The sequence below is a fragment of the Artibeus jamaicensis genome, unplaced genomic scaffold, assembly GCF_021234435.1.
Source record: "Artibeus jamaicensis isolate MK-2021 breed Jamaican fruit bat unplaced genomic scaffold, CSHL_Jam_final contig_233, whole genome shotgun sequence".
NCBI lineage: Eukaryota > Metazoa > Chordata > Mammalia > Chiroptera > Phyllostomidae > Artibeus > Artibeus jamaicensis.
This window is the reverse complement of record NW_026521486.1, coordinates 54,639,158-54,663,060: the sequence shown is the minus strand read 5'-3', so window position 1 is coordinate 54,663,060 and position 23,903 is coordinate 54,639,158. Positions and strand designations below refer to the sequence as shown.

At 39.1% G+C, this 23,903-nt stretch overlaps 1 protein-coding gene and 1 pseudogene across 2 annotated transcripts in view; one reads left to right on the top strand and one right to left on the bottom strand.

Annotated features, from left to right (window-relative positions):
* Window positions 1–984: 984 nt before the first annotated feature.
* The window catches only part of PTGES3 (prostaglandin E synthase 3), a 28,044-nt gene continuing 5,125 nt past the window's right edge, over window positions 985–23,903 (top strand). The window contains exons 1-4 of one of the 2 annotated variants that reach the window (XM_053661860.1): window positions 985–1,318; window positions 22,426–22,539; window positions 22,688–22,757; window positions 23,264–23,362. In XM_053661860.1, coding sequence (XP_053517835.1) covers window positions 1,317–1,318; window positions 22,426–22,539; window positions 22,688–22,757; window positions 23,264–23,362 — 285 coding nt within the window. In that variant the 5' untranslated portion in view covers window positions 985–1,316. The remainder of the gene's footprint in view (window positions 1,319–22,425; window positions 22,540–22,687; window positions 22,758–23,263; window positions 23,363–23,903) is intronic. The other variant, XM_053661859.1, reaches the window with a different exon arrangement.
* LOC119062535 (acidic leucine-rich nuclear phosphoprotein 32 family member E-like) lies at window positions 16,229–16,802 on the bottom strand (annotated as a pseudogene).

The following is a 23,903-nucleotide window of genomic DNA, read 5'->3' as shown; positions in this document are numbered from 1 at the left end:
CTTTTTTAAACGGGATTTGAGCACAGGATCCAATATTAGTAGTTCCTAGTACCTGCCTCAGCTTCAGACAATTGAGGCACTAAGTCCTTAATGCTGAATATGAAGCCCCCCTTTCCAAAACGACTTGTGGTACTCTCTATAAATCTACCTTGTGTTCGAACTAGGAGTGCATTGGTGTATTTCACCCATATTCCACTGTTACCTTGCCTTCCAGAATAAGCAGGTACCGTTTTAGTTCTCTTGGTTACTATCCAGCATTGTAGCCTAATCCACTGCCTTGCACAAAGCTTTAGTTCCAGAGATCGTCGATCACTGGGTGGGGGATTCCCCTCCCCGCCCCCCGCCCCGACGTGCCTAGAGTCACTTGTGTCCTAGCAGCTAAATCCATCCCACAAACTGTGACTCCCCACTCTCATAACCTTCCTGTCTTGCCTACAGCACGGAGCTCTCAAAGCAGGGGCAAAAAACAGCAAATGTTCTTCCTCAATCAAAGACCTCAGATTTCTGCTGCCCCTGGACCTGTTCCCAACCTTCAGAAAAATAACAGCGTGGACCAGGGCCTCAATTCTGAAGTTAACTGTTTTCTGCAAATATCACCAGCACAGGCAATCTTTTCCCAACTTTTTTTTGCGGTGGAATGTTTCCTCTGTGGGCTGGCTTGCTCCCTGAAGAGTAACCAAACCCCATTTCACTTTACAAGCCTCCCGGCTCTGCGCGTCCCCCCTCCTCAGCTTTCTTCCTTCAGTCAACGAAGCAGTTTCCCAGGCAGATGGCCCACAGCGCGTGGAGGGGCGGTTAGATTGCCAACGGCTTCCAACACTGAAGGAGAGCGCGGGAGCAGAGGCGGGAACTACTCAGATCTGACGGAGCAGACGAAGGGAGGGGCCAGCACCGAGAAGGATCGCGAAGAGTTGGGAGGCCCCGCCCTTTCCGTAGATATCTCTAGAAAGCCGCGCGGCAGCCCGAAAACAAAGAGTGCGCAGGCGCAGCGGCAGGGCCCGGGCATTTTGCTGCGTCACCAGCCGCCGCCCGGCCTCAGCAGCCCTCGCTTGCACGCACGCACGTTTGCTTTCCGTCCTCGCGCCCCTTTTCCTACACTTTCCTTTTCTCCCCGACCGGAGGAGCAGCTCTGTCCGCGCGGTGCATTCTGGGGAGCCAGGTCGAGCCAGCCGCTGCCGCCGTCCGCTGAGGGAAGCGAGAAGAGGCCGCACCAGGGAGAAAACGCCGGAGTCGCCACCGGAGTTTAGTCCAGTGTCCAGCAGCTGCCGCCGGAGAGGCCCGCCCACTCATTCACCCGTCCCCCTGCCCCGTTCACGATGTGAGTGCGACACCCCGCCAAGGGAAGGTCGCTGCGGCCGGAGGCCGAGGCCGCGCTGGGGTCTGCCGGGAAGCCGCCCCCTCCCCTCCCCCGCCTTCGGTCCTTCGCTTTATTCCCTCAATGGTGGCAGTCCTTCTGGCCTGGGGGTGGGAGGGCCATTACCTTTATTGCGGTTACCGTTGGCTGGTGGAGGACATATTTCGTCCAGATGTCCGATTTCTCCCACCTGTAAACCGTCCTTCAGCTTCCTCCTGCTGGAAATCCCACTTTTTCTCCATGGCAGTCCAGGTTATTCCTAACACTCCGAATTTAGCCTTAGGCCTTAATATCCTGTGAGCTTTTTGCCTTGGGGCGCCCTGGAGGCGTGGGACCCTCCTGAATTGCCACTTCGTTTCTTGGGCAGTCTGGCTCTGCCGCCCTGTTACGCCTGCACCATGCCCTGGGCCAAGTGCACCTGTGGTGGGTATTACCAGAGGCTGGTGGTGCTCCTCCTAGAGCGCCACGCGGGCCTCTGGGCGACAGGGACTGCTAGGCAACTGGAGGTCCGCCATACCGGCAGCCACAACTTATTTCCTTCTTGGATGTCGTGATTTCTCGAGTGTGGGTCTTTCCAAGCCCTCTCCTAACTCCGATCTCTCGGAGAGAGTGAAAGTTGCCAAAACTCAGCCTTGTCTTTGGCAGCGAGGAGTTACCGTAGAGCAGGTAGTTCCCCACGTGTCGAGTCGAAAGATACTTGTGGATGTGTTCTGTATTAAACTTTAGGGTAAGTTTCACTTTCCTATGTCAATTTAGAGGTGAAACAGGTTTGTTATTTTCTTGTTCTCTTAGAGATTAAATTTGTTTACTACAGATTCTTTAACAATCTTTGTTATGATAAAGGAAAATCATAACCAGATATGATTGTAACCAAATAAGAATTCTTGGCATTGCCACTTCCAGACTTTAAACATTATTTTCGGTAAAAGCTGTACCTTTTCAGATGTGAGAACTGCCTGTTTTATAGGGGGTTTTTTTGTTTGTTTTTTGTTTTTAACTAACTGGTCCTGAAAGTTATCTGTGAATAGCAATTGAAGGGGAACAATTTTTACTCCTATAAAAAGTAATGCACTTTCAAGGGATTACTTAATAAATAGTAATATTGACGGTGAGTATATTGGGCTAGAATTCAAAATAGAAAGGATACACTCAGCCAGGTGATGTTGGAGAACAAGCCCAAGAAGTATGTATGTATTAAAGTAGCTTTTGTTTTTTCCTTCAAAATCTGTGTAATTTATATTACAAATAAAGTGGCAGGATTGTCCATCTTAAAATACCAATGAGTAGAAAGGGAATCCTCAGATGAAGCATTACCAGCTTTTAATAGACTAATGTAGCCAAACAGAATATCTTTTCACGAAGAAATATCCTTGTTTTATATAGTTTGGAATAGAAACACTTTTGGGAGGTTATTTAAAATAGGTAAGAAACAGTAAGCTTGTGAATAGATTTAAAAAGTTAGATGAAAAGTTTAACAATCCCTATTCCAAAATACAGTCTATATAATTTCAAGAATGCTGCTTTCAAAGAGTGTTTTGAAGAGAATAGATAAATCTCATTTTTTAAATAAATTTTATTTCTTTATCTTTAGAAGAGAAGGAGAGAAATATCAATGTATAGTTGCTTCTGGTGCATCCCCTGCTGGAAACTGTCCTGCAACCCAAGCATGTGTCCTGGCGGGGAATCGAACCGCGATCTTTTGTTTCGCAGGCCCATGCTCAATCCACTGAGCTACACCAGCCAGAGCTCATTTAAAAAAATACTTAATATATGCCACCTTGCAAAGTATTTAGAGGCTATTGTACTAATGATTTGAATGAATTTATAAGATGAATATTATGAGTCAGTTACTTGAGTTGCAAAAAACCTTTAATGGGTCATCCAGTCCTAGGAAGAATCTGGCTGGTAAGGATTCATTTTGTTGCTGTCTGCTATAAACATTTTTTTAAACACAGAGAGAGACATGCTAGATAAGGTTTTAAGGTCTATTTTTTCTTACTTGAATGCTTTTTATTAGTGATTTCCTAGGTAAGTTTCTTCTAATCAATTTTTTAAAGTTTTGATTAGTAGTTTACATAAAGTTCTCAATTTCTCACCTATCTTGGAGAAGTCTGGGATTTTAGGACATTCCTCCAGCTTTTAAGACCTGCACAACCAACCGTGGGGTTGGTAGGGATGGAGGATGGTGCTTTTTTTAAAAAAATTACTTGATTTTTAAAAATTAAGTATATTTTACTGATTATGCTGTTACAGTTGTCCCATTTTTCCTCTTTGCCCCACTCCTTTCAGTACCCCTATTTCCTCCAGTAGTTCCCCCCTTAGTTCATGTCTATGGGTCATATATATAAGTTCTACTTTTTTAAAAAAACTGTTGTAGTGTTTCTAAGTTGGACTCATTAACCATAGATAAAAGTAAAATGTTTTATGAGTTTTAAGCTCTTTGAAGTATTTTTGGTGTCTCGTGCTTAAATTATTAACTTGTCTAGAAACATCCTGCGACTGTCCCTAAATTGATTAAAATCTTTGTCATCACTCAGCTTTATGTGACTGAGTCCCCAAAATAAAATGATCAGCCTTTAGCCTCAAAAACAGTTTGTAATAGTATATGGTTAATTTCTATAAGTTAAGGAAGAGTTACCAATGATGGCATTTGTTAAGTGTTGATTTCCTAACCAGTGTAACTTGGCAACTGGATTCCCTCCCATCTCTGCCCCCATACTTAGTTAGACTTTAACTGGAAGGCAGTAGAAACTGGATTTGACCATCACTATAGTGCAGACCAGTATGTACTCTGTTAATTAAGATGTTTATGTGTAATTGTACTTTCTACTTTTAAAATGTAAAAGCCTTACCATTTTGGGGGTTTAGGAGGTTAGTGATTGTCATTTTTTGGAAAAGTAATACCTTTTTAGTATCAACTGTTTAGAATCAACCTGGCTCTTAAATGCTTAAGATCATATTTTTTCTGAGCTCTTCCATTGAAAATTGTTGTATTTAGTGTATTTTGCCACAGAAATAATGAACTTTGTTGTAGTAAACTTTTCATTTACTGTATAGATTGGCAATGACAGATTTTAAATTGAGGCTTACTTTTCCACTTCCCAAGGACATTTACATTAAAGCTTACCTTGAGCAATGTCCTTCTTCATGTTGTATTCCAAAGCCAAATAAAATGTGTTGTCATGGAATTTCTGTGCAATAGTAATGTTGACATGTAGTCATACTTTATTCCTAAAAACTGTTTATGTCAGGGCTCTTTGCAACTCAGTATGTTTAATTATTTTGTTTGCTGAAACCATCTAGTTACTAACAAGTTCCAGGGTGGGGGTTGTTTTTTTGCTATTAAGTTTCAGGATCTAGTTCTTCAAATATCAGTTCATGCAACACTGATTAGTATAAGGGGGTGTACCAAGTTGGATTGGAACCTTATTCAGAAATTGAGCATTCCTGAAACAGGGCTTATTTTTTTCCAGGAAGAATAATTTTTCAAGTGGTCCTTTTCCAAGTAAATATATTTCCGTGGTTCAGTTTTCTTACCTAATCTAAACTACTACTACTGTTAAAACCTGCACCACTTTGGTAATGGAGCTCTGAGGATCTAAAATTTGTAATGAAAGCAGTGAGAGATTGATCTTGCTTTGAGTCTTATTTGTGTGAGGAGGAATAATTTTGTCTGTTTTAGGACTGTATGCACAAAGTGGGAAAGTGCTAGAGTTGCTTATAAGAAAGGCACTGAGGTTTTTTTTTCCACTGGGGGGGTGTTATCTTTAAGAACTCAGCTTTCAGCCCTGGCTGGTGTAGCTCAGTGGATTGAGCGCGGGCCTGGGAACCAAGCAACCACGGTTCGATTCCCAGTCAGGGCACATGCCTAGATTGCAGGCCAGTTCTCTCCCTCTCTCCTTCCTTTCCCCTCTAAAGATAAATAAATAAAAATCTTTAAAAAAAAAAAAAAGAACTCAGCTTTCACCCTTATATTTTAAGAATGAGAATTACCAAATAAAGGAACTAGTACAAAGGTTCACAAACATTCTTTGTTTGCCCCTTGGTGTCTTTATAGGTTGGCTGGGTTTTGTTTGTTTTTTATAGTGTTGATAGGCCAAAAGGAATAACCTAGCAGTTCTGTTTAGTAGGTAGTGGGGTCCAAACCACTCAAGTATTTTGTCTTAAACATCCGTAACTTTTTGAAAAACAAACATGAGTTGAAAGAAAAATGGAGTTTCTTGTTTAACCATGGTTACTAATGGAATGTGTATACCTTTTGGGCGCTGTATAATTACCTATAGGTTAAAGTCAGATTGGATACTACATCTCAGTTCCTATTCCCCATTGATACTCTTTCTTTTGATATAGGAACCATTAAAAATCCAGCTTTGCAAAGATACACTTTAATGGGGAGGGATGTAGTGCAATTTGCTGTTGAAATTGAACTACTTAGTGTTTGTTTTAAAAATTTTCTCTTTCAATTATAATTTATATTAAATACTGTTTTATGTTGATTTCAGGTGTATAGCACAACAGTTAGATAATCATATATTTTACAAAGTGTTTTTCATATTTCCAGTACCCACCTGGCATCATACATAATTATTGCAATGTTTTTTACTGTATTCCATATTCCTATGCTGTACTTTACATCCCCATAATGCCCATTTGTTGTTAATCTCTACCTTTTTCACTCAATCCCTCAAACCTCCTCCTGGCAACTATTATCAGTTCTGTGTCTGTGAGTATTTCAGTTGTATTTGTTCATTTATTTTATTTTACATTCCACATACAAGTGAAATTATATGGTATTTGTTTTTCTCTGACTTACTTCACTTAACATAATACCCTCTAGGTTCATCCATGCTGTGGCAAATGGTCAAGTTAAATATTTTCTTTGGCCAAGTAATATTCCTGTGTGTGGTGTGTGTAATGTACCATAGCTTTTTTATCCACTTGTCTGTTGCTGGGCACTTGGTTTGCATCCATGTTTGGCTATTGTAATTAATTCTGCAGTGAACAAAAGGGTACATATATTCTTGTGAATTAGTGTTTTGGGTTTCTTCACATATATACCCAGAATCACTGGACTGTAAGATAGTTCCATTTTTAATTTTTTGAGGACCTCCTATATTAGCAACACCATTCTGCATTCCAACCAACAGTGCACGAGGGTGAACCCTTTAATGCCTTGATCAAAGTTAAATTCATCTCAAATATAAAATACTCTGTGGCAGCCCTGTGAGTTCCTCCATAGTCTCCTGGTGTACCTTGGCACTAACTTGGGACCACTGGACTAACAGGTATAATTCACCTTTCCAGAAAGTTTTTACATAGTAGTAAAACTTAAATACCGAAGACCTGAAAGTACAAGAAGCATGTCTTGGGGTTTCTCTGAGCAAAGAATATGTGTATGAGAGTTTGATTTCAGGCAGGAAGAGCTTTTAATAACACTTAAAAAGTTTCTGTCTCTCAACCTAGAACTTTCTCCCTTTCTGCAGCAGAATTTATCTTTCCATATCATTCCTCACTTAGTACAAACCAAAATAAATTTACCAGTTTTTTTTAAAATGAGCTTTATTTTCTATAACTCTTGATATGTAAAGATATTCTGGGATGTATAAAATATTAGTGAATTCCTTTTTTAAGAAGCTTTTCTTAAAAGAGCTTACTAGAAATAAGTTTAGCTTATTTATAAACCTAGAAGATGTTTACTGCATTATTGAGCTATAGCGAAAAGCTACTCTTCTGATTTGTATTGTTTTATCTTAGAATTCAAAGTGCTCTTTTGATTGAGACAGATATCATGCTCCATTAAAAATAAACTCCCGCCCTGGCTGGTGTAGCTCAGTGGATTGAGCGAGGGCCTGCGAACCAGACAATCGCTGTTCGATTCCCAGTCAGGGCACATGCCAGGGTTGCAGGCAGGTTCCCTGCAGGCCAGTTCCCAGCAGGGGACGCACAAAAGGCAACTATACATTGATGTTTCTCTCCCTCTCTCCTTCCCTTCCCCTCTAAAGATAAATAAATAAAATCTTTAAAAAATAAATAAATAAACTCCCCCTGGCTGGTGTAGCTCAGTGAATTGAGTGCAAGCCTCTGGAGCATAGGGTCACTGGTTTGATTCCCAGTCAGGGCACATGCCTGGGTTGTAGGTGAGGTCCCCAGTAGGGGACACATAAGAGGCAACCACACACTGATGTTTCTCTTCCACTCGTTCTCCTTCCCCTCTCTCTAAAAATAAGTAAATATTTTTTAAAAGAATAAACTCATAAGAGGACTATAATTCTGAATAAAGTACTGTGTTGGCCAAAAAGTTTGATTGATTTTTTTTCCTCTTGTAAGATGGCTGTAGTAGCACTTAGTTGTATTTAACTTCATTTGAAACAATTTTGTTATTATATTGTGACAGCTGTCAGATGAGGGTGCATTTAAAAAAATAGCAAAATTGGTTAATTTTTTTGTAGTCATCTTACAGAAGAAAATACGCGACATTTTCGGCGTGTTACGCTTTATTATTTCAAGAAAGGTAAAAATGCAACTGAAACACAAAGATTTGTGCAGTATATGGAGAAAGTGCTGTGACTGATCAAACATGTCAAAAGTGGTTTGCAAAGTTTCATGCTGGAGATTTCTTGCTGGATGATGCTCCATAGTTGAGTAGACCAGTTGAAGTTGATAACAATCAGATCAAAACAATAATTAAGAACAGTAAACATTAATGCAGGAGATAAGTGACATATTCAAAATACCCAAATAAATAAAATTATTGGTGAAAATGAAAAATGTGTCTTATTTTATGGGAAAAACCATATGGACTTTTTGGCCAACCCAATGTATGAGGTTGTGTACTATTGGAGAATATCTAGATGTTACTAACAACCAAAGAATGTTGTCTTATGTTCCATCTATTTATACATTAAGAAAGATAAACCATAGCAAATAATGGAACTGACCCCATGCTTCTTAGGAAACTATTTTTGTACTAAATTTTATCATCTAACTTGAATACAAACTTAGTAAGAGCAGAGATTTTTGTCTGTTTTGTTGACTGCTATTTGTCCAGAACAATTCCTGGCACCATGTTTAATGAATGTGTTTTTTGAATAACGTTTAAACTCTAAATGTATTTAAGCTATAAGGCTTGGCTACATGAGGTGCTTGATATGGTGAGGGTTAGGACTAGCTCTGGTGGTCTTCTTGTGGCCCTATATTCTGCTGTATTACATCATCAGTTAAATTTAACTATCTGACATAGATTGGTGGGCAGTAGTTGAAAGTTGGTGAGTGCCATCTGTAAATCAGAACTCTGATTTCATATTCTATTAATTGAGGCTTTGCTGTATTTTGGGAGATCTGGAAAAAAACACCACATCAGTATATACCCTCAAAGTACATTTGGCTTATTTGTGAGCCCTTTATTTTGGGGATATTTATTGGAATAGTTTATTCATCAGACTGATCTTCTTACCTGTGGATAATTACTATTGGTCCCCTTTAATTCTACCCTTGTATTCCCTCCCCCCTAATTTTAAAAAAAATCTAAGTTGACTTACCAGTCTAATCCTTTTTCCTGCATTTTTCTTTTTTTAATATTTATTTACTTTTAGAGAAAGGGGAAGGGAGGAAGAAAGAGAGGGAAAGACATCAGTGTGTGGTTGCCTCTTGCATGACCCCAACCATGGACTTTGCCTGCAATATAGGCATATGCCACGACTTAGAATTGTGAACTGGTGACCCTTTGGTTCACAGGTTGGTGCTCAATCCACTGAGCCATACCATTCAGGGCCCACATTTTTCTTTTTAATTTCTGTACAAGGCCATTGATTGAAGACAAATCTTAATAGGTTTTGAAATATCTTCCTGTTTCATCATAAAGATTATTAATTAGCACATTCTTGTACACGTTTTGCAGTCCCTTAAATACTTCTACAAAAGTAGAGTATTTTTGTTAAAGGGTCATTATTGCTATTTCCTCCAGTTGATTTGTATGTGTTGAAGAGCCTAATGTTTTGTGATCAAATGATAGTATTCTATTTTTTCCCACTGATTAAAGGAATTTGAATGGTAATGGTTTGTCACATAGGTATATAATAACATTTATTTATTTTTAGATAGAGGGAGGCAGAGAAACATCAGTGCCTCTTGCACACCCCCAACTGGGGACCTGGTGTAATGCATGCATGTGCCCTGACTGGAAATTGAACTGGTGACTTTTTGGTTTGTGGGACAACACCCAACCACAGAGCAACACCAACCAGGGCTAGAAAATTTTAAATAAACAAGTCTGACTGGATACTACTGTAACAGAAGGATATTAAAGATTTCTGGGAGATACATACTAAAATAATGTAGAATTCATTGTCTTCATTTTGGGGGGCTGCTATAACAAACTACCACAGACTGGGTGATTATAAACAAATTTATTGCTCACTGTTCTGGAGGCTGGAAGTCTAAGATCTAGGTACCAGCATGGTCACTTTCTGATTTAGGGGCTTTCTTCCTGATTTGTAGCTTCTTGCTATGTCTTCACATTAGTGAAAGGGGCCTAGGTATCTCTTCTGGGGTCTTTTTTTTCCTCCCCCAGAGAAAATAACCAGGTTTAATACATACATACAGATGGATGGGAACCCTGCATGCAGGAGAGGTTAGAGAATGAATGGGAACATGGCTGTTTTTAAGACATTTTGAGCTAAGGAGGAGTCAAGTTGTCTTGGGGGCTTCAAAAAGTCATTCTAGGATGATACGAGCAGACCTTTACTAAATCGAAGTATACCCTTTCCTATAAATAAATCAAAAGAAGTTATCTGTGATAATCTGTTGTTGGTGCATATCTTCTAATTCACAATCACCAGGCAGTCCATAGTGGGGCAGGTTTCTCCTGAGCATGCTGCTAAAGTTGCCTTTAGCCATGGCTGGTGTGGTTCAGTGGATTGAACACTGGCCTGTGAACTAGAAGGTTGCCTGTTTGATTCCCAGTCAGGGCATGTGTCTGGGTTGCTTGCCGTGTTTCTTCAAATCACATTGATATTTCTCTCCCTCCCTTCACCTCTCTCTAAAAATAAAAATCTTTTTTAAAAAATTGCCTTTAGCTCAAAACAATCTGCATACTCCTGGAGTCTTTATCAGGCACTAATCCCATTCATTTATTCATAAGGGCTCTACCCTCATGACCTAAGTACCTCCTTTTTTATTTAAAAAAAAAAAAAAAGACTTGTTTTTAGACAGAGGGATAGAAACATCAATGTGTGGTTGCCTCCCGCCCTCCCACAACTGGGGACCTGGTCCTGCAACACAGGCACATGCTCTGACTGGGAATCAGACTGGCGACCCCCTGGTTTACAGGCTGTCACTCAATCCAGAGAGCCACACCAGCCAGGGCAAACTAAGCACCTCCTTTTAAGAGAAGCTAAGAAATTTTAGTTAAAATTATAGAGGAGAATTTTAAGTTATGCTGAATTTAATTAACTGGAATTGACATAACCTTAATGTGGAATTTTAACAGAAGCTTAGAAAGTCCCATGGGGGTGGGGATTGTGCATTTTAACTGTCATGACTTTCTTCAAAACAGTTGCACAGAAGTGTTAACTTCAAAGATTTTTAAGAATTTTGAGGAATTGAACACCATATAACATACTACCAGACAAAGCGCATTAAAATAGGACCAGGAACTCCTACAAAATGTAAACCCTATACTTATTTGCATGCAACTATCACCCACAAAGCTAAACAAGTCTCAAGAAGTTATTTTGAAGCTCTTAATTTGAAGCTCTTAAGTGTTGTTTTCAAACCAGAAAACTCTTAATTTTGATTGTGCAATAAGATTGATAAGTCAGTATATAAATTTAACTTCTTTTTTTCTTAAGGATTTTATTTTTAGAGAGGGGGAAGGGAGGGAGAAAGGGGGGAGATCAGTGTGTGGTTGCCTCTCATGCACCTCCAACTGGGGGCCTGGTCTGCAACCCAGGCACATACCCCAACTGAGAATAGAACAGGCTACCCTTTGGTTCATAGGCTGGTGCTCAATCCACCGAGCTACAGCAGCAGGACTAAATTTAACTTTAAAAGTAGGTATTTTAGAGCCCTAGCTAGTGTGGTTCAGTGGATTGAGCACCAGTTCAAGGCAAACCAAAGTGGTGTTGGTTTGATTCCCAATAAGGGCACATGCCAGGGTTGTGAGCCAGGTCCCCAGTAGGGGGTACACCAGTGGAAACCACACAGTGATGTTTCTCTCCCTCTCTTTCTACCTCCCTTCCCCTCTCTCTGAAAATGAATAAATAGAATCTTTTTTAAAAAATTAGGTGCTTCATAATCTGGCCTTACTATGATGAGAATTTTTTTATTTTGACCAGTGTGGGGTTTTTATTGTTGGTTTTTTTAGATTTTATTTATTTATCTTTAGACGGGAAGGGAAGGAGAGAGGGAGAGAAACATCAATGTATGGTTGCCCTCTGTGGGTCCCCTGCTGGGAATTGGCCTGCAGGGAACTGGCCTGCAACCCAGGTATGTGCCCTGACTGGGAATTGAACCGCGATTGTCTGGTTCGCAGGCCCACGCTCAATTCACTGAGCTACAACAGCCAGGGCTTGCTTGCTTTGTTTGTTTGTTTGTTTGTTTGTGATTCTATTTCACTTGTTTTTAAAGAGAGGGAGAGAAATATCAATGTGATTGCTTCCTGATACGCACCCTACTGCAGACCTGGCCTACAACCCAGGCATGTGCCCTGAGTGTGAATTGAACTGGTGATTCTTGGTTCACAGGCTGGCACTCAATCCACTGAGCCACACCAGCCAGGTGTGATAAGAATTCTTAGGCACTGAAACAGGGCATTTCAGTAGTTAGAGAGGAGTGAAATTTTAGCTGTTTGGATATTTTAATTCTCCCACTAAACTTATCCCAAGTTTTATTTCATTTAGTTGTGCAACTTTTAAAATTTATCCACAAATAACTTTCTGATTTTTTAAAACCCCAAGTCATACATTTTTAAACTAAAAAGGAAGCAGTGCTATACTCAGTAATTTAAATGTATCTCAGTATGAAAATGTAACTCAGTTCATTTTCTGGCACTGACTTAAAAATATCCAACACAAAGAGGGTGCAATCTAGCGAACCAGTCCTGGGCAGGGGGCTCAGTTGGTTAGAGCATTGTCCCAACATGCCAAGGGTTGCAGGTCAGGTCACATAAGAATCAACCAGTGAGCATTGGCTAGTGTGGCACTGATGAGCACTGACCCTCATTCAAGTGGACTGAATGCTGGCCTGCAAACCACGGGGTTTGCTGGTTTAATGCCTAGTCAGGGCACATGCCTGAGTTGCTGGCCAGGTCCTCGGTGTGGAGCAGCACATGGGAGGCAACCACACACATTTCTCTCCCTCTCTTTCTCCCTCCCTTCTCCTCTCTAAAAATAAGTAAATAAAGTATTTTTTTAAGAAAAGTCAACCAGTGAATGCATGGATGGGTGAAACAGCAGTTTCTCTTCTCTCTCTCTTTCTCTGAGATAAGTTTTCAAACAGATTTAGAGAGCCAAAATTAAAAAAGTAATTGCCTCGAACATGGAGCCTCCACAAGAAAAAGAGGTATACTTTTCTACTCATAATTAGTAGCCATGTAAGGAAACACATGCATACTTTCCCCAAATACTTTTCTACTTTAAACCATTTTTTAAAATATATTTTATTGATAATGCCATTACAATTGTCCTATTCCCCCCCTTTCATTCCCCTCCACCTGGCACACCCCTCCCCCACCATTACCTCCCTTTAGTTTATGACCACATGTCTCAAGTTCTTTAGATTCTATATTTCCCATACTATTCTTGCCCTCCCCCCTGTCTATTTTCTACCTACCATCTATGCTACTTGTTCTCTGTACTTTCTCCACCCTTCTCCTCCTCCTCCCACTCCCCTGTTGCTAACCCTCCATGTGATCTTCATTTCTATGGTTTGATCCTGATCTAGTTGTCCTCTTAGTTTGCTTTTGTTTTAGGTGTGGTTGTTACTGAGTTTGCTGTCCTTTCACTGTCCATCTTTTTTATCTTCTTTTTCTTAGGTAAGTCCCTTTAACATTTCATATAATAAGGGCTTGGTGATGATGAACTCCTTGAATTTGATCTTATCTGAGAAGCATTTTATCTGCCCTTCCATTCTAAATGACAGCTTTGCTGGATAGAGCAATCTTGGTTATAGGTCTTTGGATTTCATGACTTGGAATACTTCTTTCCAGCCCCTTCTTGCCTCTAAGGTCTCTTTTGAAAAATCAGCTGACAGTCTGATGGGAACTCCTTTGTAGGTAACCACCTTTTTTTTCTCTTGCTGCTTCTAGGATTCTCTCCTTCATTTTAATCTTGGCTAATATAATGATGATGTGCCTTGGTGTGTTCCTTCTTGGGTCCAACTTCTTTGGGACTCTGTGAGCTTCCTGGATTTCCTGGAAGTCTATTTCCTTTGCCAGATTGGGGAAGTTCTCCTTTATTATTTGTTCAAATAAGTTTTCCACTTGTCGCTCTTCCTCTTTCCATTCTGGTACCCCTATAATTAGGATGTTGGAGCATTTGAAGATGTCCTGGAGGTTCCTAAGCCTCTCCTCATTTTTTTTTGAATTCTTGTTTCTTCATATTTTTCTGTTTGGTCGTTTTTTTCTTCCGTCTGGTCCACTCCCTTGATTTGAGTCCCAGTTTCCTTTTCCATCACTATTGGTTTCCTGTGCATTTCCCTTCATTTCAATTAGTTTATTCTTCATTTGTTCCTCTTAATTTGTGACTAAAATCAACCAGTTCTGTGAGCATCCTGATCACCAGTGTTTTGAACTGTGCATCTGAAAGTTTGGCTATTTCTTGGTCGCTTAAGAGTTATGGGCTCTGGGGCTTTGAGTTCTTCTTTAGCCATGTTTTGGTCTGTTTGCACCTGTTAGGTATGAGGAGTGGAGCCTTAGATGTTCACTAGGGCGGGATCACCCAGGTTGCTGGGTTGTAAGGCTTTATGTAGGGGCAGGGTCAGAGAGGGAGCAATGACCGTCCAGTCTGCTGCTTCCCGCCACTGGGACCTGTGCGGATCTGTCTCACTGCTCGCTCCTTCGCTTGGTTTATCTGCACACGAGCGTGTGCCCGGGGTCAGGCAGCCACCTTGCTCCCTCAGTGGGTCTGCTGGTTGCTACCTCACACCTGGGATCTGGCAACGGCTGCCTGCGTGCCTGCATGGGTTCGGCAGGTCTTTCCTGCCCCACCCAGCTCAGCTGCTGGCTCCACCCCTCTTACCGGTCTGGCTGAACAGTTCGTTGTTGTCGGACTTCCATATAGTTCAATTTTCTGTGTTTTGGTTGTGTTTTTATTACTAAAACTTTGTTGTCTTTAAACTTGTTTGTGCGAGGAGGCACAGTGTTTCCACTTATGCCTCCATCTTGGCCGGAAGTCTACCATTTTTTTATTTACTGATTTTTATAGACAGAGGGGAATATTAATTTGTTGTTCCATTTATTTATGCATTCATTGTTTGCTTCTTGTATGTTCCTTGATGGAGTGTGGAACACACAACCTTGACATATTGGGACAACACTCCTACCAAGTGAGCTGCCCAGCCAGGGCTTATTTTTTACTTTGAGTGGACTTCCACCTGGAACAAATCTTAATTTCAATACAGATTTAGTTTCGAATGTTTTTCCCATTGCTTAATGTATTTCAAGCAAATGCTATATCTGGTAATGCTTTGAAACTATAGAAATAATAAAGTTCTATTTAGAAAAATCAGAAATACTTGCAGAGTGTTGTATAAGTCATTTGAGAAGCTAACTTAAATTTTTGACTTGAATGTCTCATTAGTTACCAACAGCCAATTATTCTGACTTCTGAGGCACACTATTTTGGCTTTTAAAACTCCATCTGCTTTTCTTTCTTCTTCTACACAGTTTGAACACCAGGAAAAATTTCCAGTAAGCAGAGTCTTGTTGCATAAAACTGAATGGAAATAATATTTTTACCTCAGAAAATAAAAACACTCAGTTTGTTTCACTTAGCTTGTTTAGAACTTAGATCTTGAAAAGGAAGAAGGAAGGTGATCATAGAGAAATTGCCAAAAGGAAAATGAAAAATTAACACTTGAGAACAATACAAAATAACTATTAGCATGTCATGATCTTGTTAAGCTTGAAGAACAAAGGGCACTTCTGTATGTCTCTGAACTTACTCTAAGCAATTTTTCCTTCAAAAACAAAATCTTATTAGCCACCTGATATAAAAGGTTTCAAAAGCCTTCCCTAAAACCATGAACTGTATTGTTGAATAGAACTTCAACTATTTTGCTTCTACTTTTTAGGTTACTCATGTGACAAATAAGCCCCCCAAAAAACTTAGTCAAAAGGAAAGTAATTGGCTTCAAACTAAGTATTGCTGGGCTACCTCTAAAAAAAATAGCCTACTTATTCAAAAGACTTTTTATTTCATGTTCCAGTTGACTGATTTCAGTTAATTCATAAATAACTTCAAAACCATATGAATGAAATACACCGTACTATGCCTGTGTAAAAGCCATCATGTTATGGGCTAAAATGACTAATATAGTGAGCTTGTATTAGGAAAATTGAGATTCTAAATAAACTGCTACGGAATTTCACAATAGTGTCAAAGAAAATTTTTCCCTACATACAGAATGATTATTAACAGACTAGTAAATATTATTTGGAATGATAAGGCAAAAATAGTAAAACCCACACTTTTTCCTATAAAGGTTACACGTTATCTTTTCTGTAGGGATAGCTATTTACACATGAAGGAACAAGGAAGATGTGATCACTATTGCATACCAGGAGTTTAGGGAATCTGGTCTTAAAATGATCTACTCATCTTCCTCTCCATCATTTTCAGCATCTTGTTTCCACTTTTCCCCTCAAAGACCAACTTCTCAAACGTAGTCGTCATCATTATCTTCATCCTGAATTTCCTCTCATTGAATATGAAAGGCCCACTTCCTCTTCTCCTTCTCCCAGTTCTGACTTGGGGTCATCTTCATACTGATCCTCATCTTCCTCTTTGTTTTCCTCCTCTTCCTCATATCCTTCAGGTGAACTAGCTTCATCTTTCTCTTCATCATTTTCATCTCCATCTTCATCCTTCACTCAACAAGTAAATCCATCTAAGTATGTGATTTGCTGGAGCAGTTCAGAAATTCTCTATAATCTTCCTGGGTTGTGACCTCAAAAATAAGACTTTAAATTTTTTTATTTTGCAGAGCTTCTATTGTACTGAGATCTTTGGAACTGTTTCCACTCAGATTGAAGTAGGTAAGATTAGGGCATTTCTCTGCCAGGATTTCCAAGCCTCCAGAAATGTTGTTACTAATTACAGCTTTTGAAGTTTAAAAGTATCATTCAGGCCCTGGATTTCTTCATTGACACAGTGACAGTTAAGTACTGATGAGTCACCTCCTCCAGGACTTTGTTCCTTAACTACCGGTTCATCCTCCTCTTTATCTCCATGTCCTCTTGCTCTTCTGCTACTACTCTTCTTCGTTATTCTGTCCTTCCTTTCATACTGCCCCCAACCCTCAAATTGTAAAAGATTTAGAAATGAATATCAAACACAAATATAAATGCTCCCCATCACTAGATAGGTGTGGGGGAGAAAGATGAGAATAGCAAATGAAGTCCAAGAAGTTAGGTCTCTTAACTCAGCTGCTAACAGGTTCTAGTCCACACACCTGCCCAGACTCATACAAACACCTCGAAGTTTCTTGCCCTTCAAAGACTGTTGAGAGACTCCTGATACATTGTTTTAGGTAGTGAATTATTTGCATAAGTACACTGAGGTGAAAAGGGGTTTTGCATCTCTAGGTTTGTTACTATAAAAGTGAATTAATAGACTTGCACAGTAGTTAAAATTTTGCCAATGTTAGTATAAAGCTGGAGATAAATCCATTATAATTTAGGAGCTAGAGTTAAAGCTAAATCAGTCCCTTTCTGGGTTAATAGGGAAAAAAGATGTGATCCTCATCAAACGCAAAAAGGGTTTTCATAAATACTAGATTTCCCTTTCAAATGAACGGATATATGTTTATTACTGGTTTTGGTTGTGTAGGGGTCTCTCCTTATATTTTTGATGGTTTAGATCAGGGTCACTTAGTAAATATTAAACTTTATAGGCAACAGATATCTGTCCCATTCTTGTTCTTACAGCTCTAAAAATACAAAACCATTTTTGACTCCTGGGTTTATTTTAGGTCATTTAATTTTGTTCTTAGTTCCTGGAAAATTAAGGCTGTCATAACAGTACTAGAGATGGGATGACTTAAACAGTAGTTTATTTTTTCAAGTTCTGGAGGGTTTTAGTCCAAGATCAAGGTTGATCAAGATCAATCAACAGGATTGGTTTCTTCTGATCCCTTGTTCCTTGGTTTTCCTTAGCTGGCAGATTACCATCTTTTCCTTTATTTTCACAGCGTCTTCCCTCTGCAGTGGTGTCGTAATGTCTTGTAAGGGCAGCAGTCATTATGGATTATGGCCTACCTTTACACCTCATTTTATCTTAATTACCTTTTTAAAGTTCTGTCTGTACAAAAAAGTTGCATTCTGAGGTACCGTGGGTTTAGGACTTGAACATATGAATTTGGTGTGGGACACAGCAGCTCGTAACAATGATATAATTCCACATTATTTAATGTGAATTTGAGGGAAGAAGTAAATATTCTTTTTTTTTTTTTTTAATTTATTTATCTTTAGAGTAGAAGGGAAGGAGAGAGGGAGAGAAACATCAATGTATGGTTGCCTTTTGTGCGTCCCCTGCAGGGAACCGGCCTGCAACCCAGGCATGTGCCCTGACTGGGAATTGAACCGTGATTGTCTGGTCCGCAGGCCCGCACTCAATCCACTGAGCTACACCAGCCAGGGCAGAAGTAAATATTCTTTATTGGAATTTTTTATTAGACGCTTTATTTTTTATTTTAATATTTATTTTTTCCCTGGTTCCCACATCCTTTATGTGCACAGAAACTGAAGAGCTTACATACTTGATTTTTGATAACAGCTATTACAATAACCAGATCACCATTAGTATACTCCTCCATTACTATAGACTCTTTATATATAACTTGACATTTATAGCGTGAACAATGCTTTTTCTTTTTAATTTTATTTTATTTATTTACCTTTAGAGGGGAAGGGAAGGAGCGAGGGAGAGAAACATCAATGTATGGTTGCCCTTTGCACATCCCCTGCTGATAACTGGCCTGCAACCCAGGCATGTGCCCTGACTGGGAATCGAACCTTGATCGTGTGGTTCACAGGCCCACACTCAATCCACTGAGCTACACCAGCCACGCTCTCTTCATTTTTTTGAATTCTTTTTTTTTTTCCCCATTCTGTTGTGGTTGAATGTTTATTTCTTCTTTCTGCTCCAAATCATTGGTTTGAATGCTGGTTTCCTTCCCTTCACTGTTGGTTCCTGTATATTTTTATTTCATTTTGTATAGCCTGCACTTTTTCCTCTTATTTTGAGACCATAGTCAACCATTTCTGTGAGCATTCTGATTACCCAGCTTCTGAACTCTACATCTATCTAATAGGTTGGCTATCTCCTAGTCATTTAGCTTTTTTTCTGGAGTTTTGATCTGTTCTTCCATTTGGGCCATATTTCTTTGTCTCAGGCACAGCTGTTATGTCATAAGGGGCAATGCGTTAGGTATTTGCTAGGGCTGGGCAAGCCACTTCTCTGCAATGTGGTAGCTATATGTGGGGGAGGGGTCAGAGAGGCAACAATGCTGCTTGCTTGGTTCTTCCCCCACTTTCATTCGCTTCCCACAAATGGAATATCCCCTTCCCAGGTGCTGATTCCCTGGTGGTTGGGCTTATGGGACACTGTGGGTCTCTCCAACAGACTCCTATGAGACTGGGAATTTCTCTTGCCAAGGCACCCCCCACAGGTTTTTAAAGCCAGCAGTTTCGAGGCTTTAGTTTCCCACGCTGAAACTGGGTTGCATGGTCTGTCTCACTCTCCAGTTTTCTCCTGGCTTATCTGCACACAAATGTGAAATGTGGGACCACGCAGTCCACCAGCTGCCTCTTCACCCGCCCTGGTCCACTAGCTTCCACCTTGCCCCTTGTCCTCACTGCCCCCACTTCCTGTCGCTGCTCCTCCTACTAATCTGGATGAATGTTTCTTTTAACTTTCTTGGTGGTTAGACTTCCATACAGTTCGATTTTCTGGTAGTTCTGGTTTTTAAGTTGCTTGTTGTTCTTTTGGTTGTGCAAAGAAACAAAGCATATCTACCCATGCCTCCATCTTAGCCAGAAGTGGTTGTTTTTTGTTTTGAAGTTAGTCACGATCCTTATGGAATTTAGTCACAATCCTTATGGTTGACTGAGAAGGCAAAGCGTGTCTTCTATGCCTCCATCTTGGCCAGAAGTTTATAGCATTTAATTTATTCCTCTTCCTTATATTTCTTGTAGACTGAAAGTAAAGTTTACTGTAAAATGTATCATGTTGCATCAAATTAGGAGGTATATGTTTGGTTGTCTCACTTTTGATGGTGCTGAGATCAGTTGTTTATCATTTCATCCATTGATGATCACTGCCAGATCAATTTAAAGGTTGGGAAATAGTGATTCTCTCCCCATCCCATGTTTTATTCCACACTGAAGCTGGAATTCTGTAACATTTCCTTCATGAACTGGTCTTACTTAGTTATGAATAAAAGTCCATAAAGGAAAAACATGAACAATGCCTAATTCTTTCTCTCTTTTTTAAAAAATTTTTATTTTACTTTTTAAAATTTTATTTATCTTTAGAGGGGAAGGGAAGGAGAGAGGGAGAGAAATATCAATATGTGGCTGCCTCTCATGCACCCTCTACTGGGGACCTGGCCTGCAATTCAGGCATGTGCCCTGACTGCCAGTTGAACAGGCAACCTTTTTGTTCACCAGTCCCCACTCAATCCACTGAACTACTACATCAGTCAGGGCATTTCATTTATTTTTAGAGAGGGAAATGGAGGGAGAAAGAGAGGGATATAAACATCAACGTGTGAGATATACGTATATAGATCAGTTGATTCTTGCATACCCCTAACTGGGGACCTTGTAGGCAACCCAGGCATGTGCCCTCACTGGGAATCAAACCTACAACCTTTCAGTTCACAGGCTGGCACTCAGTCCACTGAGCTACACCTGCCAGGGCTGGTTTCTTTTAGTTGGAAATAGTATTTTGGAACCTGGCTGTTCATTGCCTCAGATTGTTATCATTAGTGCTTTTTTAAAATGTAGCTTATCTGGTTACTTCAATGTGAAAGTCTATAAACCTAGTCATTTAAGTTTAATTATTAAGTTAGCAGATGTTTTCAGTTACAGACAGAACATGTGCCCTGGCTGGTGTGGCTCAGTGGAATTGGCACTGGTCTGTGAGCAGAAAGGTTGCAGGCTAAGTCCCCAGTTGGGGGTATGACAGAGGCAACGGATCCATGCAGCTCCCACATTCAGTTTTTTTCTCCCTCCCTTCCCCTCTCCCTGAAAGTAAGTAAATAAAATCTCTTTTTAAAAAAATGTTACCCAACATTGAGAATACTGTTTGGACCATAAGATGAGTACAAATAATGTATGATCTTTCATAAAACTCCTGAATTGTTTGTTACTTATTTTAACATACTAACATTAGAAGTTTTGGTTCCTTAGTCCGCAGAAGTTCAGTTAGATGGCTTTTTTAGAAGCATTTTAAAATCTCATATTTTTGTTTTGTTTTGTTTTTTTAATATGTCAATAGATAACCTTAAAAAATAGATTTACCCTTGCTGATTTGCTGGTATTTAGACTTGGGAAACTGCCATCTGTAATGTTTAACTTCAGATCTGATATCAATGTTCCAGAGTAGAGTGACCAGGCAAGTTTAACATTTGTGTAAAAATGTTGATGAACATCAACATTTGCAACAACTGTTTGCAACTTTTACTTATAAAAGGGGCTTTAAACTGCTACTTCTTAGGGTTGAGAATTTCAGAGCTTGGAAGCAAAACAATTCCTTTCAATTGAGTTGATTTATAAATAGTGTTTGAACATATAATAACTAAAAATTTTTAACTTATTTTGAAGTAATGTTAGGTTTACAGAAAAAGAGTTGATTTATCACATGTAATCTTTGACTCTCAGTCAACCATATTTGACTCTATTTGCTTGCAGCAATTTTTTAGCCATATTCTATTGGATGGGTAGAGCTCTATGAAGACCGGGTAATACTGTATTGTAAGGGACCAGGAGCACTTGAATGATATGGAAAAAGCAAATACTCCAGGTTGCTTCTAGTGTAATATATTTTGGGTACATGTTTAGATAGTATAAAGGTGAGGCTGTATGTAAAGAGGTTTAATTCTTTATCTAATGTCATTATTCAGAACCTTAAAAGTTTGTCAAAAAGAAGCTGCAGGTGAGAACTTTGAAAACAAAAACTGTCATTATTTAAATTCCCTCTACAGTTCCTAGCATTTGTTGAGTTAAAATATTGAATACTACATATATCGCCGCAGTTGAGAGTGGATTAGTTCTGTATGGTTTTTTAATTCTGTGAGGTTGAATTTTAGGAGCAGGGCTCTAAAGGGGAGTGGCTTATAAATTTTGACAGGGCTACCTAGATGGTTAGCTCTCTACTGAACATTGTTTTTAATTTCTTTTTATCATAATTAAAACTTTATTTGCAGAGCAAGGGGGAGGGAGGGAGAGAGAAAGAGGAAGGGAAACATCAGTGTGCAAGAGAAACATCAGTTGGTTGGCTCTTGCACTCCCCCAACTGGGGACATGGCCCACACCCCAAGCACACATGCCCTGACTGGGAATTGAAGCGGCAACCCGTGGGTTCACAGGCCGGCACTCAGTTCACTGAACCACAGCATCTAGGGCTTAAAACTTTTTAATTATAAAATCATTGTCATTGTGTTTTAACTTGCATTATAGTTGTCAGAGTAAAAACGTACTTTTTGTTAGAAATTGTAATAAATTGCCTGAAAATAATCAATGCTCTAATGTCATAGAGAAATTTGTTATTTATATGCTAAACTTTGGAGGTCATATAAATATGTAGTTAATGAATTCCAGCTTAAGTTTGTCTAATTTTATCTCTCTGTAGGCAGCCTGCTTCTGCAAAGTGGTACGATCGCAGGGACTATGTCTTCATTGAATTTTGTGTTGAAGACAGTAAAGATGTTAATGTAAATTTTGAAAAATCCAAACTTACATTCAGGTAAATTTTCATTTTACATAATTGAGTAGAGCTTTATTTCTGACAACTGAATAACTTTGGCTTAAGTGTTCTTGTTTTTACTTGAAGTCACTATACTAATCTTTACCTTTTTGAAGAGGCTCATCTTCTTTGTTTCTTTTTTTCACAGTTGTCTTGGAGGAAATGATAATTTTAAACATTTAAATGAGATTGATCTTTTTCACTGTATTGATCCAAATGTAAGTAGTCTTGATTCTTTAACACCTATTTAAATCATGAAGTAGACATGCTTCAATTTCAAGTATTCTCTTTAGGAGTAAGCACTAGTTCTATTTTTCTTTTCAGAGGGCTAGGTAGAGATGTTTATGTTTTCCCCCTTCTAACCACTTTTCTGCGTACTTACTTTGTTCTTGTTTTTACTGTTTAGACTCAACCATATTCCCGAGTCTTGTCATAAATAAGTATAGAATCTTTAAACTGTTCTATGATTGTACAATATTTAATTTTTTTAAAGGTTTTATTCTAGACACCTTGTGCAGGAAAGAAAAATGGTCCTTTTCTGTAGCTGGGTAAGGTTATGAAATTTTTCGTAGTTAGGGGGTGTTTCTTTGAGTGTTTAGGGAAAATGAAGGAAAAGAAATTAGAAAGGAGAGGTGAGGAATGACAAGCTGCTTTCTAGAGTCTTATAGTGATACTGGAGAGATAAATGGTATAACAGTGCTTTTGTTTTTGTTTTTGTTTTTAGGATTCCAAGCATAAAAGAACGGACAGATCAATTTTATGTTGTTTACGAAAAGGAGAATCTGGCCAGTCCTGGCCAAGATTAACTAAAGAAAGGGCAAAGGTTGGTTTCTTTTTCTTATCTTTTCCCTCTCTCTCTTTTTTTTTAAGTTTTATATTTTTACTTTAAAAGATACAGGGATATGGGAAACGTGTGTTTGTTTCATAGCTAAGTAGTATTATAGCCTGTATTCTGTGTTTTTGTCTACTTTGAGATTTATTAGTTTTAACTTAAAACCAGGTATAGTCAGACTAAGATCAGTCACTAGCTGATACAGAATGTTTTGCATTCAAGAGGCAGATTTTGCTTAAAAGCCTTTGTAAACTACTCACACAGGAATATATTTTGGTGCCACTAAACAAAATAAGTTAACCAGGTATCTTAGCATAGTTCTTTATCTATGCTAAGAAAAAAATTCTCAATGCTTTCTTACCTGTACCAATGAACTTTTGTTGTTGTTTTAAAATGTAGGTCTGTTTAACAGTGGAAAGAAGCATCATGAAACTATATTCGCCATTACTACATTTGACTTCACTGTGATTTGTCTAGTCTATTCCTTTTTTTGTGTGCTAATTCTATGGTTTACTAGTGGGTATAAACCCAC